Raw genomic sequence first — 13582 nt, forward strand, 5'->3', positions numbered from 1 at the left:
ACTAGGTGTAGCTGTTTAACTTGTGGCTTCCTGGTCTCAGTGGAAGGTAAACAGGCCACGCAGCACTGTTATTTTTGCTGCTGGCATAAACTCTTCTTGACAGTGGAAGGTAAAATGTAGTGGGATTCTGCTGTGTTAGGTGCCTCTTTTCTACTCCCTGTTACAACCTAAAAAGCATTTTTGTTCTGTGTTGGGCAAGATTATACCACTCCAGAAGAATGCTCTTCTAGCAGTCTTGTGGCAGTTTTCTGTACATCATTTTATGTCCTCCAGAGACTTAGTTGTTTGTTGTTTTGCAAAGAGTGGTGGCAAACCTAAGACCTTATATCTTTGTCCAAACAGCAAGACAACATAAATGAGTGCCACAACCCCATTTAAGCGGCATTATCATATTGTCTAAGCAGCCCTAATCCACCTGAGTGGATATGTATATCCATACCTCTCTACACAACTTAAACAGGCTCAAAACATGTAATGAAGTGATTTTGGCTATAGCAAAGCTGATGAAGGAGACTGCTTCAGTAAGTCCTGGGGGTAGAAATATGTAGGCTTGAGGGTTAATTGGAAAGTCTGTCTAGGAGCTGCTGCTTGTTTAAGTATTGAAGTATAAATATTAAATATATGAGTATTGAAATATCTACCAAAAAATTAAAAAGCCTGACTGAATTAACTTGATTCATTTTAAATGTGTATTTGATCTGTTTTCTTTGCTGGTGGAATGCCTGTTCCAGTGCTGTTATCAGTGTAATATCACAAGCATGGAATAGAAATAAATTATTCCCTTTTTTATTTGAAGGAAGCATTAGTACCTTAAAGAGAACATGTGAATAATATTTATTTCAGCTGCATATGTTATTGAAATCTTCCTTAGTCATGAACTCCTGTGAAAGATTTCCCCCCCCTCTTCCATCTCACTCTGGTTTTGGCAGCATATCCTCTGTTCTGTATCACATGAGTGATGGAGTTGCTGAATGACGTCATTAGCAACATTTATGTACTCTTTAAGTGACACAGTGTCTTTCAGATACAAATCTTAACATACCTAAACAAATGAATGGATTTTCTATGTTAACTTTTGCTTCCCTTCAGTTATTTTTGGGTGTGTGGTTTGTTGGTTGGGTTTTTTTTTTTGCATTGCCTGTGACTCTGAAGTGGGGATAAGTACATTCCAGTGCTGAATTCCTGCCCTACATGTTCTTTTCCCGTGGGTTTCTGTGCTGGAGTGCTGGCTCTGAAAGGTTTAAGAGTGCTTTGTTTTTCAGTTTCATGCTTTTTCAGGCTGGTCTTTGTGTTTTGATACTTGTAGAAACTTAACCTCTTCCTTCTAAACTGGCAGCATTCTGATGTTTGCCTTGGTGCTTATGGTAGGTGCTTAACAAGCAGGCATTAAAAATGCAGCATGGCATTGGTGGCCCTTGGTGCCTTACGATGACCTCTTGCCAGTTGTCTGAGACAAGTTACCAGGCATTTGTCAGGAATTATATTTAGTGGTTGCATGCAGACATCATGGAAGTTAGATATACTGTAAGAATAAGCATCATTTTATATTCTAAAGCTTGAGATGTAGGTGTTACAGTCTTCATTTTCATTTGCTTCCTGAGAAACATAGCACTATTGCTTATTTTTTTCCTTTTTGATGAAAGTGTAGTAGCATGGGCCTTAAGTTGAGTGATTGTGACTAGTTGACAGCTCAGTATTTTAAATACTACAAATCAGATAACTTTTAAGTGTGTACATGAAGTCCAAAAAATATAAATGAAGCTTATGCCAGTTTCTGTACAGGCTACACGAAGACTCAGTTGGCCTTTTGCTGCAGTAGCAAATTTTTCCTATTTGCCCAAAATATAAAGGGTTTGTCTTGCAGTTTGAGTGTGGTTTTCTTTACACTGCATTTGGATTTTTATAAAATGCACCATCTTTCAAATAAAAACCATTCCAACTTTGAAAGGCAATATTTTAATGCTCTCAGTCACACTTATATATAATTAAGTTGATACAGAGTCAGATATTCTTTAGCAGTTCAATTTTATCTTGGCCTCTTTTTTTTTTTTCTTCTTGCCCCTTTGGGAGTGCAATTGTCAATAAATATTTAAGAAGCGTTGAAGTTTGTATAATTACTTTGTTTCTCTCTTTTAAAATACTTATATTGTTCAAACAATAACAAATACCTCTGTCTTTCTGTAATGTGATCTTTGAGACAGAGAAAGCCTGTTTAGATATACATGGGGGAAAAATCCTTTGAGAAGAAAAGCAATGAACAAACTCCAGTCATTTATGAGTTTTAACCCTAATGCATTTCAAAGCAGTAATTGTGAGACTAGATAAGATGTAGAAAGAAAAAAAATCAAAATATCTGAGTTTAATTACTGAGTCTTGATGTAAAAACCCTTCTGAGCTTGTCTAGTGTCACAGGAACCCTTTTTTGTCATGGCATCAACTTTTTCTGTACACTAAGTAGTGTGTGGAAACATCAACATTACCATTACTGTGGTGTTTGTCTGCTTGTGATTACTTTCTCTGCTCAGATCTTAACAGGCTGTTCTTGCCCACACTTTCTGTCACTGGAGCTGTCATCTTGTGCCCACAGCTAATGCTTTGCCTGGTATATTAAATACATTTTGTGTACAACAAGGGTACTTGTTAATTTTTAGGGCTTTTCAAGCAGAAAACTACCAGTAAGGTACTTGGAGTCTCCTTACAGTTGTTAGTTTTGTGTAAGGCTGTGATGTGAGAAAGAAGTGATGCCTGTGGAAAAAGCTAGTCACAGACACCTCTTTCTCTTGCTAAACAACCCTGTCACTGCTGCATCCTCTGGGTGCTTCTACTGCTGCTGGTGAATTAACCAGAAACCTTCATAAAATGCAAGTAAAAAATACCCAGCACTCTTGAAAGTCATTCTTAGAAGGAGGTAGAGGCAATATAACACCGGTGAGCCCTGGGTGCAGGGGAGTATTTGACCTTCCTGACCTTAAAAACTGCCTGGCAGAGTCTCAGTGAAGGATCTGGGGTTAAGCCCTGTCCAGCTGTCGGGGAGCTCAAGAGCTGCAGGTTGGGCAGCTTGTGTGTGCTGTTAGAAGTGTGAGAAAGGAACAGGCTGTTTCTAATGGTATTGCTGGTTATACCTGGAACTGGCAGTAAGCTTTGGGTTTGCAAACAGTATGAGTGGACCCTATAGATAATAGATAACTCCATACCCAGAAACAGTATTTCTTTGTTGTTTTCTTGTTATCAAAATATTCCTGAAAATGTCTGAATGCATATGTGATTTCTTGGGATTGAAAAGTTCATTGCTTTTTTTTTCTTTTTTTAAAAAAAAGGAAGATGCCTTTGAGAGGATATAGTTCAAAGGCACAACAGTAACTATTGAAGAAGAGCATCTGTGGTGGCTGGAAAAGACACCTGGGATTGCTTGGGAGCATCTTAAAGAGTGAAGACAAGCTTAGCCCTTCTCCCTAAGGAATGAATTTGGGTCAAAGAAGTTGTTGGCTTCAATTGAGGAAGGCATAGGAAGTAGGAAGTCTGGGAATGAGGTGGCTGCTTAGGTCTGTGGAAGAGCACATGTTCCTAACTTCTGCTGGTGTAACTAAATTCAGTTGGTAACAATCACACACACCGGTGGTGTTCAGAGACAGCCTCAAGTGCAGAAATACACTGTGATAAATCACATCAGTGCAAAGTCAGTTGTTCAGCTTAAGCTGACTCAGCTTGAGGCAGACTGAACTACTTAATGCAGTTTCTCTTTATGCATGTTGAATGTTACAGGGTCTTACCTAGTAGAAAGCCTTGGATTTCTGACCCAGCCATCAGCCTTATAAAGGAATCTGGGATACAGATTTTTTTTTTCCTTTTCTCCCCCTTTTGAGGAGCATTTCCTTTGCAGAGGCAAATTCTGTTTCTTCTGAGTCATCAGTCCTACCTCTTTCAAGAAGGTAGAAGAGCAATCATTTTGAAGGCTCCATTTTCTGTTTTTGAAAGACATGACGCTTGTACTCTGCTATCAAGTGGTGCTACAGTGTTCAAGGACATACTAGGTAGAGCAGAGTTAATCTACAGGTACCTCCTCTGTTGCTCTCCGAAGCTGCATGTTATATAGGTACTCTGGGACACAAGAAGTAGCGAAGGAACCTTCTCTTTCACTCCATTTCCAAGCAGGAGTACAAGTTACATGGTGTATGCTGCTGTTTTCAAGAATTCAAAGTATTTGTATCAGAGTTGCCTTACTGTTAAATAATGGTGCTTGCTGAAAGTCAGAGAGGTATTGCTGCTCACATGATAAAGTTTGTTTGTTTGCAGCTTCTACGTGGCATCTGAGCTGGCTCTTTTCCTTTGCTGTGTTAGTTAGGTTGGCAATAACTTCAGTAATGTCCCTGCAGTTGTCACAGTTCTTTGTAGCTGGGTGCTGTGAGAGAAGGGGGGGCTGCAGAGCTGGTTGCTGCACGAAGCAGCTAGAAGCTCTCTGCAGGCCCCGAAGAGTGAACATCAGCTGGTTGAAGGCCAGAGCTGGTGCTGACCAAGGCTGAGCCCATCAGTGATCGTCACAGCGCCTCTGGGAATTACATCTAGGAGAAGAAAAAACGCAGGCAGCTGCTTTTTTGCCACCAGAGAAGGGAGTGAGAAGATGTAACGAGCTGTGCAGACACCAAGGTGGGTGACGGGGGAGGAGGCACCCCACGTGCTGGGGAGAAAGATGTCCCTGCAGCCCATGGAGAAACCCATGGTGGAACGGGTGTCCCCCTGCAGCCCATGGAAAAGGCCCAGACCCCACCTGCAGCCCATGGAGAGGCCCCACTCTGGAGCAGGTGAAGACACACAGGAGATGCTGTGACCCACCTTGGAGCAAGCCCCTGCCAGCACTTGCAGCCTGTGGAGAGAGACACAGAGATGAGCAAGAGAGACATTTGCTCTGGAACAGGTTTGCTGGGGGAGGCTGGTGACCCTGAGGAGAACTGGGACTGAGAGACATTGTGATTTATGACTGCCCACCATAGCAGTGACCCACACCAGGGCAGCTGAAGCCCCATGGGAAAGGACTCACGTTGGAGAAGGTTGTGAAGGGCTGTCTGCTGTTGGTGGGACTCCACAGTGCAGCAGGGAGAGGGTGTGGAATGAATGCCCCCCCTGCCCCGCCCCCGGCCAAGAAGGAAGCCAACTTGCAAGGAACTGACTGAAGCCCCCGTTTCCCAGTCCCTGTTCTCTCTTCCCCCACCCCCCCCTCAACCCAGTGCCACAATGGGGGAAAGAAGGGAGGTGGGGGGAGGTGCTTTAAGATCTGGTCATGCTTGTTTAAGATGTGGTCCCACTTCTCATTACCCAACTGGTGTCACTGGGGGTGCAGGGCAGTGTCACCAATTAGAGAGTTTTCTTTCCTTTATTCTGTGTTGAGTCTGTTGTGCCCATGGCACTAATTGTGGCATCGTCTTTCCCTGTCCCTATCTCACTCCTGAGCCTCACAGTATATATGTTTTCTCCCCTGTCCAACTGGAAAGGGGAGTGATAGGCCGACTTTGGTGGGCGTCTGGCCTCCAGCCAGGTCTAACCCACCACAGCAGTAGTTAGTAGAAACTCCAGGACTGAGGTGCTTGTGGTAATAGGTCATGTGAGTGCAAACACTGGGGTACAGTTATACTGACCAGTAGGAGGAATTGTGCCCTTTTTTTGGTAGCTGGTCAGTAAAACAAGTGTCACAGTTATCAAGACTGACTGGTTAAGAAGTGCCTATAGGAAAAGCTGTATTTGGACGAGGTGCCTGTGAGGGTGACCAAGACCAGTGAAAGCCTGGCCTTTTTCCTTTTCACCTATACATGTGCTATCAGTTCATTAAGCAGGCAGTCTTTTTCACAGTGAGGACTGCTGCTGAAGCTGTAGCTGGAATCGTACAGGTTTCTTCACATGCTGTGGATTGCTTTGCAGAGCATAGAGACACATCTAGGAGGAAAGAAAGAACTAAAGATTTGTTCACATTCTCTTTCAACTCTGGATGTAAGGGACGGTGCAGTTTTGGTTGTTAGGGGTAATCATCTCAATGTCATCTCTTCTCTTTTTAGTCTTGCCCTCTGCAGCTGCCTGTTGGAGATGGTCTGGGTCAGAGCTTTCAAGACCTCACACCCAAACCATCCACAAATTAAAACATATCACTTGGTGATTGTCTGCCCTCTCCAATAAGAGATGCTTCCTCTCTTTCAGTGAATTAGTTTCTGTTCTCTTAGTTGGGCAAAATGTGCATATAATAAATAGATTGAGTTTCAGTACCAAAATTTTCTACAACTGTGTCAGGAAAATGGTCTCATGTGGCTGCTTTGCACAGCCCTGGAATGAACTAGAATTGGTGAAATTGCTGGGCAGAAACCAACCATTCTGCCAGGTGACTTTTCAGATGGTTCTTTGTGCTGCTAAACAACTGTGTGATGACATAGCTGGTGGAGCATGCCTGGAGTGGCTTGTGGAGTGGCTTTTCTTGGTTTGGTCTGAAATTTTTTTCCCAATAGCTATGCTGTTTCTAAGGCAGTTGTTTAAATGCAGCTTTGTTGTAGGCCTGCTACTACAATTGCAGTGTCTAGATGCTCACAGGGGCGGCAACTCAGCTGCTCAGACCCACCAGCCCTGGAAAAATTGCTCATCTCCCACATCCATGTGTGTTTCTTCTGACCAGATACTTCAAATACGTATAGGGTACTTCTTACTAAATAAATTCTTAGCAAATATCTGTGGTTCTGAGTCTGAAAATAAGTAGGTAGCCTTCTCCACAGCACTGTTCTTATGCTGGACCAGTGGGGCTTTAGGGCCTTGGTAGGGAGTGTGATCCTTAGGGCTGCTAAGGAAACCTGGTGCTTAGTCCTCTTTGAGGTGCTATATTCAGAGTTGTAGCTTTTTCTTGGTAGCCCATGGGCAGTAATAAATGGCAACACAGACACTATGTCTTTGAAACAGTGGTTTATTTGAGGGAGAGATTATATAGTTGCAGTAGCTGTTTTAATTAGCTGTATAAGTATTGATATATTAAGCATTTTGGTACTGTTTCCTTTGGATCCTATTTAGAGGGGAGGGAATAGCCTTTCTATTAAAGACTCTTAAAGGAAAATGCATGTTTTGTGTTTTAAGGGTTATTTTGAAAGCTGCAACATACACAGGAACAGGATAGCAGGTTTTGAAGTGAAAGCATACGCCAATCCCACGGTAGTGCGGTGTGAAATCCATCATGGCCAGACCGGAGGAATCTATGTTCATGAAAAAGGAAGAGGACAATTCATAGAGAACAAAATCTATGCAAACAATTTTGCAGGTGTTTGGATTACCTCAAACAGCGACCCAACAATAAGGTACTGTTTTCCCCATTGATATTTTACTGCTTAGAAGAGGTGATCTGCTGGGGTTGGGAAAAGTGCTATTTTGTTTTACTTATTTATAATGAACTGTAAATAACTCCTGTATATATAAAAATACTTACATTCTCCATTTTCAATCTGAATATTGTATAGTCCTAGATACTACAGACATTATACAGTGGATTAGAATGATTTCACCCCAGGGGTAATTTTCTCTCTTAGGGGCAATGCAATTTTTAATGGGAATCAAGGTGGTGTTTATATCTTCGGTGATGGAAGAGGCCTTATTGAAGGAAATGACATTTATGGTAAGCTAATTTCCTTCTTTTACATCTTGAATTCTGAGAGGAAAAATTAGAAAATTCAGTTTTATATGAACTACCACCTGTGTGTCACCAGGTAACGCGTTAGCAGGGATACAGATCCGAACAAACAGCTGTCCCATTGTGCGACACAACAAGATCCATGATGGGCAACATGGTGGAATTTACGTGGTAAGTGTTCCCTACAAACAGGGGTAGGAACTTGCTGTGTAAGGGTTGGAGAAGGGTGCTCTGTTCAAGATGTTTGGTGATAGAGTGACTGAGAATGTTACAGACATGGTTACTTGTAATAGAGCGACGCTGGTGCAGATACATGAAAGGTGAAGGGTCTTGCCAATGTCACTGAATTACTTCTATTACAGAGAAAAAATTTAGAAATGGGCTAGGTGACAGTTTCACCATTTTTTTGGTTAAAGGCTTTTTATAAGGCTTACTTTTTGTAGTAGCTTGTCATTGTTTAAAAAGAAAATTGGAAATCTCTTCAGCTTTTTTGGAGTGTGATGTGTCTCTACCACTAACCTCAGAAAACACTTTTCCCTGCTTTCAGGAGGATGCACACGGCAACAGCTGTACAGTTGTGTATTGTCAATGTGAGGAATAAAACACTGTTTCCTGTGTGGGCAAGGGCTCTGCTAATTGACCTGAAGGAGCTGTCAGGTTTCCTTAAGCACAGTACAAATACTGTGAGAGATATTTGGGTATCTTTCTGTCCAAAGCTATCTGAGGTCCAGCTAATGCTGCAAGTGTGCAGCTTTACCTATTCCATACCAGAAATAGAACAGCTTACCCTAACCAAAAATACAGCTGTTTACTTTTAAGCACCAACAAGTGGTAGTTACCTTAGGAAACAAGCCAGCTTCTGTCAGTCTGGTGGACAGGGCTGGGTGTAGGTTTAAGTGGCCAGTCCCACAGCTTCCACCTTGTGCACGGCACCAGGGAGGCAGCTCTTCTACCAACAGCTAGCTGAGGTTTGCAAATACTACTGCAGAGCCTCGGAATATAATTAATGTGGGGAATGTCCTCTGTTTCATGGCAAACACTCAGAATTAGGATTTATTTTTGGGGGGGAAGGGAGAAAATAGGTACTCTGATAGGAAAGAACTATTTTGCTACAGTAAAGAAGCTGTGTCGGGGTGGGAAAACAGCCAGGAACATGGTATTGCTGTTAGCAGATTTTCTCAACTCTGAAATTGTCTTGTATTTAGCATGAAAAAGGACAAGGTGTGATTGAGGAAAATGAAGTTTACAGCAATACTTTGGCTGGAGTCTGGGTGACAACAGGCAGCACTCCAGTCTTGAGGAGGAACAGAATACACAGTGGAAAACAGGTGGGTTTTGCTCTGTGATTACAAGGGGGCCCTGGGGAAGAAAGTTCTTTTATACTTCATTATGTTGAAACTAATAATGTCATTCTTGATGTGTTAGGTTGGAGTTTATTTTTATGACAATGGACATGGTGTGTTGGAAGACAATGACATCTATAACCACATGTATTCAGGGGTTCAGATAAGGTAAACAGTGCTCTGATTTTTATGTCAAAACAGACATAGCTTGTGTTTATGAGGTTTTTGTGTCTTAAATGTTCTTGTCACTTGGCTTCTAAAACCAACTACTCAAAGAAAATCCAATATCCTCTGCTTCAACTTTCTAGAAAGGTGTTACTAATACAGCCTGGGTATTGATTAGAATGTGTGGCCCACAGAGTCTGTAAAACTAAGACCTGTTTGCATGTTTGGAAACAACCAGGTTTTACTAAGACTTTTAAGCAGAGAGGTATATGGAATGTGTCTGTAGAGGCATATTAAAGGTTTGGCCTTTGACTTCTTTGCTTTACCTTTCCCTCTAGAACTGGAAGTAACCCCAAAATTAGACGCAACAAGATCTGGGGTGGTCAGAACGGTGGTATTCTTGTCTATAATTCGGGTAGGTTTGTTTTTCCTGTTTACCCATCATTGTTTATGTTCTGCAATATTATCTTTTCCCATTTATTATCCTCCTTGATTCTTATTTGGTGTTTTTCCACCTTTCCTTCAATTTTAGGACTTGGATTTATAGAAGACAATGAAATTTTTGATAATGCAATGGCTGGTGTGTGGATTAAAACAGACAGTAATCCTACACTAAGAAGAAATAAAATCCATGATGGAAGAGATGGAGGCATCTGTATATTTAATGGGGGAAGAGGTATTTTTTTTCCTCTTACTGGCATATACTGGATATTCTGGAGAAGAGTTTAATTTCATATTAAGCAGTGTCCTTTTCAGAGTGCTTTTTAGAAGCCCAGCTCTTGTCTTCTGAAGTAATAAAACAGTTATAACTAACATACACTGATGCTTTTTAGCTGTAATTACTTCAGTAATACTGAAGTCTGTGGGAGGCAGAGAGGTAGTTAATCTCTCATCCAAGACGACTGTTAGATTGCTGCTTAGGGCAGTCCTTTTATCCCATCTGCTTCTGTTGGCTTTGCTGTTTGACTGAAAGACCGTGGTGAATTCAAGCCATGCAGACAAAATTGTCTGAGCAGATCAGGTTCTGCCAGTGCCAAAGGTTTGGGGTGGGGGTGGGAGGGGGAATGGTGGTGGGGACAACAGATCTTTAAGAAATGTCTTTAAATTTAGATGCTGTCCTGATCTGAAATCCACTGACTGTTGTGTATCCCAGTATCAGCTCCTGGCTCTTTGTAGATTAACCCTTGCTGTGAATAAGCTTTAATTTTAAGTTCAGTATTTTAATGTAAACCCATCCTCCCATACCAAAACTGCAGGTTAAGCTTCGCTCTGTTAGGCTGCTTGTTTTAGAAGACAGGAAGTTGCAAAGTGAAAAGATTCAGTGTTTCCTCAGAAACAAAACTGACTTATCTGCACTGGTGTGTACAGTCCCAAATTCTGTTCTGTTCTACCAAAAACTTCCAGCCAGCCTCTTCTCAGTAGTCTGTGGGGACAGGACAAGGGGCAGTGGCCTCAAGTTGGAGCACAGGAAGTTCCACACCAATATGCAGAAGAGCTTTTACCCAGTGAGGGTGACAGAGCCCTGGGACAGGCTGCCCAGGGGGGTGTGAAGTCTCCTTGTCTGGAGATATTCAAGACCCATCTGGACACCTCCCTGTGTGACCTGTCCTAGGGAACCTGGTTTGGCAGGGGGCTTGGATCTGATGATCTCTGGAGGTCCCTTCCAACCCCTATGATTCTGTGAACTTGTGTACATGATTGTGCACCAAGAGTGACTGTAAACTCCTGTCACCAGCTTCAGTGCTGTTTGTGGACATTCCCCAAATGCAGGGAGCCATCAGGATGACGATACGTGAGATCTTCAGAAAGCACCTCACAGGCTGGTTATGGGAAGGAAACGTGACCAAGCTCAAATGTCCTGTTTGATGGTCTGTTGTAGGTCTCCTGGAAGAGAACGATATCTTCAGGAATGCCCAAGCTGGTGTTCTTATCAGCACCAATAGCCACCCTGTGCTAAGGAAAAACCGAATATTCGACGGATTCGCTGCAGGTTTGTGCTGTTCACATCAAATCTTGAAGTGCTAGAGCTTAGAGTAAGCTCTTCATGAAGCTAACTCAGAGGTTCTTTACCCTGTGGTGTTTAGACATCTTAACAGAGATTGGGATACCCTTCAGTGACTTTGGGAAACCATTGGAGAATTCAGAACTGCAGCCAGAATTCTCTTCACAGCAGTCTCTGGAATTACCAGCACGTAGAGAAGCAACGTGCATTCTGCCTTCCCAGCTTTTGTGAGATACTTGTAAAATACCATAGTGACAAAAGTAACTGACAAAGGTGTCTAGGACACATTTCTAGTTGATCTGCTGGATGCTGGTTCAAGTATTTTATAGCTGCTTTAGACCCTAGGAAACAGAGCAGATACTTCAAAGAGATTTGAATTGCATCTCAATTTCAACTTCCTCACTTCACAGACTCAAGCAGTTACTAAAAGGAGCATTTCTTACCCCAAAAGAGATGAAGAATGTTTAGCAGTGTTTTTTGTGCAATTTAACTGTTGCCTACATCTTGCCTTCCATTCCATTCCAACTGAAACTGCATTCTTGAGTTTTCTCCCATCTTTCTTTCAGAAGAAGCGAGTGTTCTGAGAAGAGCCTCTAAAGGTGTTGTGTCAGTGTGGTGGGGGGGAAGGATAGGCTGCTGGAGAGAGCAGTCCTGGACAGATGGCTTGGGCGACTCAGGTTACTGGTAGAAGCTGAGAGTTACAGGAGTGCACTTTAGGTGCCCATCTCAAGAACTTTTTTTAAAGAGATGTTTTAAAAAGGGTAAGGGATGTGCTCAGGAGCTTGGAAATGAACATGAAGATGACAGCTGAAAGCACCCAAAAATCGTATCCCCCTTGAAAATACACGCTCATAGTACTGTCTTACCACCAGATAAACTCCTGATGTGGTGTTGCTACCAGAAACTGTGTGTGCCAGCTGTAGCTCTTTGAAAAGATTCAACAGGAGGGTTTGAACCTCAGTTTTACAGCAGAATTACAGTGCAGCTTCTAGCTACGTAATTTCCCTTTGCTCCCTCCAGTTTGTGATAGCTTAAGGAAAACAAACTGTAGATCCTGAGAGGGGTACAAACGCACAGTCACTAAGGATTTAACTCCCCCCTTTCTTTTCTCTGCCTTGTTCCCCTGCCCTGATAAAGGTATTGAAATCACAAACCACGCGACAGCGACACTAGAAGGCAATCAGATCTTCAACAACCGCTTCGGGGGCTTGTTTCTAGCGTCTGGTGTCAACGTGACAATGAAAGGTGAGCCCCAGCCCTGCTTTGCTGCGTGTGGTCACTCTGCATGGTCTCATTTGCTGATGGAGGGTGGGTTTGTTGTACTGCTTTTTCCATTTTTGGCTCAGTTTTGGTATGACCTTAAGCAGAGCCGTAACTTAAGAGTTTCAGGTGCAGGTAATAAGCCAGGCTCTGCTGTCTTAGATTTTTAAGACAGCCAGACACTTTCAAAAGTAACTGAAAGTTCTCCTGTCATGTTAAAGCTCTTCTATCGGCTCTTCTGTCCCAAAATTGTTTCCAAACCAGTTACTGGTCTTCCACCCATCTCAAATTCCGTTACACCAACTTAGGATTGGAACGTGTTTTGTCACATACCCCACAGCAAGTGCCCAATAAAGACACACACCTCACTCGGCTTTTAGGATCTAAAAGCATGAATATGCACGATCCTAAACCACACTTTTCAGTAAATAGGAATGGTTTACCTAGATAAAATCCCCATGTGTGTATTCTGTGATTCTGCATGTAGTGCATCAGGTAAGATCATCTTGAAGAGTGGCCTGGTGGCTTGAATGACAGGCAGCTCCAGGGGGTTATTCTAGAAGAAAAAAAGGCTCAGTTTGCAAGAATCCTCACCTGTATGCTGTACTTGTTCTGCCTTTCCCTGGATAGTCTTCACACCACAAGCTCTGGCTCCCTGCATCACAGCTCCTGGGCTTTTTGGCTGTGTTGGGCTGTGCTGTGGCACTACTGGGTGCGGACAGAACTAGTTTGAGCTGCATTTTGGGGCTCAACAAAAGGCCCAGTAGCTGGGTAGCACTGAGGATTATCAAAATTGCTGTGCCTTGCACACTATGAAATTCTGATGTGATCAGACTGATTCCCAGTTCAGTTGGATTGTTGGGAGTTGCCTTATGCTCGTGTTTCCCTGGGGGGAGAGCTGAGCTTTCCTGATTTCTGAGGGATCTGTCAAGTCCTTAAGGAAACCTACCTGGCTTTCAGGCTGCTCAGCACAAAACTAAAGCCATATGGGGGGCTGTTTCTCACACTTGGCCACAGAGAGCACTGGTGTGAAGACGTTATCAGGCGTTCCATGCAGTGAGTGCAGAGTGGAGTGGACTTTCTGGTCTGAGGAGTGTGCTGCACTGTCTGGGCACCTACTGTGTCATCTGGCAGTGAGTGCTTGATGGGCTTAAGTGCCAAAATGGA

General features: G+C 42.9%; 1 protein-coding gene across 1 annotated transcript in view; it reads left to right on the forward strand.

Annotated features, from left to right (window-relative positions):
* The window catches only part of FBXO11 (F-box protein 11), a 75942-nt gene that overhangs the window by 60277 nt on the left and 2083 nt on the right, over window positions 1-13582 (forward strand). Inside the window, exons 12-20 of the mRNA XM_084261877.1 lie at window positions 7099-7316; window positions 7545-7630; window positions 7722-7816; window positions 8851-8973; window positions 9071-9156; window positions 9492-9568; window positions 9686-9829; window positions 11033-11143; window positions 12293-12400. Coding sequence (XP_084118003.1) covers window positions 7099-7316; window positions 7545-7630; window positions 7722-7816; window positions 8851-8973; window positions 9071-9156; window positions 9492-9568; window positions 9686-9829; window positions 11033-11143; window positions 12293-12400 — 1048 coding nt within the window. The remainder of the gene's footprint in view (window positions 1-7098; window positions 7317-7544; window positions 7631-7721; window positions 7817-8850; window positions 8974-9070; window positions 9157-9491; window positions 9569-9685; window positions 9830-11032; window positions 11144-12292; window positions 12401-13582) is intronic.

The sequence above is a fragment of the Gallinula chloropus genome (genome assembly GCF_964237585.1).
Source record: "Gallinula chloropus genome assembly, chromosome: 3".
NCBI classification, from domain to species: Eukaryota; Metazoa; Chordata; class Aves; order Gruiformes; family Rallidae; genus Gallinula; species Gallinula chloropus.